Source organism: Myotis davidii, unplaced genomic scaffold (genome assembly GCF_000327345.1).
Source record: "Myotis davidii unplaced genomic scaffold, ASM32734v1 scaffold821, whole genome shotgun sequence".
NCBI classification, from domain to species: domain Eukaryota; kingdom Metazoa; phylum Chordata; class Mammalia; order Chiroptera; family Vespertilionidae; genus Myotis; species Myotis davidii.
The window spans coordinates 2,592,422-2,595,186 of NW_006295269.1; the positions used below are offsets into that span (position 1 = coordinate 2,592,422).

At 47.6% G+C, this 2,765-nt stretch overlaps 1 protein-coding gene across 2 annotated transcripts in view; it reads left to right on the plus strand.

Moving 5' to 3' along the window:
- Positions 1-2,765, plus strand: part of EOGT (EGF domain-specific O-linked N-acetylglucosamine (GlcNAc) transferase) — a 42,476-nt gene that overhangs the window by 6,106 nt on the left and 33,605 nt on the right. For both annotated transcript variants that reach the window (XM_015567948.1, XM_015567949.1), the window contains exon 4: positions 2,060-2,154. In XM_015567948.1, the coding sequence (XP_015423434.1) occupies positions 2,060-2,154 (95 nt within the window). The remainder of the gene's footprint in view (positions 1-2,059; positions 2,155-2,765) is intronic.

Consider the following 2,765-nt stretch of genomic DNA (forward strand, 5'->3'; position numbering starts at 1 on the left):
GCGGTCAGCGGGCGGTTTATTTAATATGCTCCTGTGTTTAGATCATGATGTGGAAACACGGTGGGCGGCCTTGAGAAAGGACTCCTCGCTCCTGTGTGTTTTTTGGCTTAGGCTCTTTTTTAACTTCTGAAAACAAGTTGTTCCGTGTCGTTTGGAAACCGTGTCCTAGTTTCACACATACATCAGGTGGCCATGTTGTGAGGCAGTTAAAATATCACTAGGATTAGCATTTCCCTTAAGCATGTGCTAAAGAAGATAAATTGATAAAATGCATCTTTACACATTTGCTTGCAAGTACTTTGGGACAGAGGACACACTCCCATGCTGCTCATGTGTGCTTAGGACCTCACAGCGAGCAAACAGCTGTTCTGAATATGTGAGCTGCCAGCACAGCAGAAGGCGGGCAGAAAGGCCCCGGGCCCTCAGCGACAGTAAGCAGCTTCGGTGAGACCAACAGCCGCTACGGGACTGTGCGCCTAGAATTAGAACGCAGGTCTGTGCGTTGTCACCCTCGCCGCATGACTCAGCTGGTAAACGCACCTTTGCCAGAGGCAGCCACGGTCAGTCAGAAGAAGGACAGGGTTCAAATCCTGATTCCTGGACAGGCACCCAACGGTCTGTTTTTCAATTTCTTCTGCTTTTTAAACTTTTTAAAAAATATAGATTTTTACTGATTTCAGAAGGAAAGGAGAGGGAGAAATGTCGATGAGAATCACTGATTGGCTGCCTCCTGCCTGCCCCCTACTGGGGATCAAACCCACCACCTGAGCGTGTGCCCTGACTGGGAATTGAACCATGACTTCCCGGTTCATAGGTTGATGCTCAACCACTTAACCACATTGGCCGGGCAATTTCTTCTGCTTTTAAGCCATGCCTATTTCAGAGCTTGTGGTAAGGATGAGTGAGAGTCTGGATATAAAAATGCTCAGTGCAGGGCCCCAGTCCAAGCAAAGGGCTCAGTGTTTGTTTTTACAGGTCCAGGGAGTTGAAGGGTCTGTTTTCTTCCCATGTGCTTGAACCCTGGCCGAGTCTCGGACATCTCAGGCTTCTCCATGGTCTTCAGGCAATCAGAAAATTAAAGAAAGATTTTATTAATGCACTTGCAGGCGCTCTGTAGCTTTTGGAGGCTGTCACATAATAGGACTTGAGGCACTTCTCGCAGGAGGCAGGGCAGGACCCGCACTGTGCTCGTGCCTGCAGCAGACGCCATCTCACCTGCCGTCCGCTGACCTGAGTCTGCTGTCTGTGCACAGGGCAGGCAGGAGCCACGACCCACCTGGCACACTCCTCCGGGGCGGTTTGTAGAATGCTCTCCTGGCCAAGATCTACCTCCGTGTGCTTTGTGGTCTCAGAGCCTGATCCCTTACCAACTGTGGACTCCAGAACACCGTGCCGGTGAAGGCCTTGTGTTCATGGGAGTTACAGGAAAAACAAATGGCATTTAATCTATAAGTAAAATCCCGAGAAGATACTAGTAAAGTTCTTGACACTCCCTCTTCCCGCATAAACCCGACTGGTAGAGACAGGAGCCGGCTCTGGTGGCCGCCTCGCCAGCTCGCTTATGTCAGTGATTTAGAAAACATTGCCCTGTGTCACCGTTGAGACAGGGACCTCCACCAGCTCTCTGTTTGCAGACAGTACCTCTTATGGAATTGGCACACTGCCCTTCAGCCTTGCATTTTAATGTCTTGTGTGCATTCGTCTTGTTTCATTTGGCTCGTCTTTGAAAGATGCTTTTCACATACTGTGGTGGTGATGGTTCTGAGAGCTTTTCTACTTGGAGGACTGAACCACACATTCCACTCTTGCCTTAACAAGAGGTGATATAAATAGAACATTGGGAGTTCTTAGTCACTGAAAAATGTGAAAATGGGCAAAACTATGTGTGGCCAAAACCTGTGTGGGAGGGAAATGTCCTAAACAGAAGCAGCCTTTGGGAGCGTGCCTCGTCACACCATGTGGCTCGATCTCAAGGTGCACATGCTGTCACACATCTAGCATGTCTGGGGGTGTCCTTGGAATGTTAATACTCAGAGTTGTTTTCTCAACCTTATTTCAGAGTGACTCGAGTCTGGTATGTTCCCGCTACCTTCAGTATTGCAGAGCAACCAATCTCTACCTTGACTTAAGAAACATCAAGAGAAACCATGACAGGTACTTAAGTGATTGATGTTAAAAATCCAGTGGAAATTCTGAAATATTTTCAGGCCCAGGGATATACCTTGGGTTTGCTTCATAAAGACATGGCGATGAGGCTGGGACAGGTGGAGGATGGGGGACTTGATTGGCCACAAGTTGATTGTTGTGAAGCTGGATTTTGGGTCCATCAGCTTCCTTCCTATACGATTCTGCTGCTTTGTATACATTTGAAATATCTAATCTAATAAAAGACAAACATGCAAATTGACTGTACTATGCCTTAAGCCATGCCCACCAGCCAATCAGAGCAACTATATGCAAATTAACCCAACCAAGATGGCGGCTGGCAGCCATGGAGCTGAAGTGAGCAGGAGGTTTGGTTGCTCCAGTGATGGAGGAAGCCAAGCTTCCTGGCTGGCCCTGAGCTCCACTGAAGGCAACAAAGTTTCAATTATAGAAGCTAAATAAACTCCAGGTACCTGCTTTCAGCAGGTCGTGGCCAGAGCTGGAGCCGGCTCTGAGCTCCACTGAAGGCAACAAAATTTCAATTATAGAAGGTAAAAAAAAAACAAAAAAAAAACCCAGAATAAAAAAAAAAAGGAAAAAAGGATGCAATCCAGCTCTGC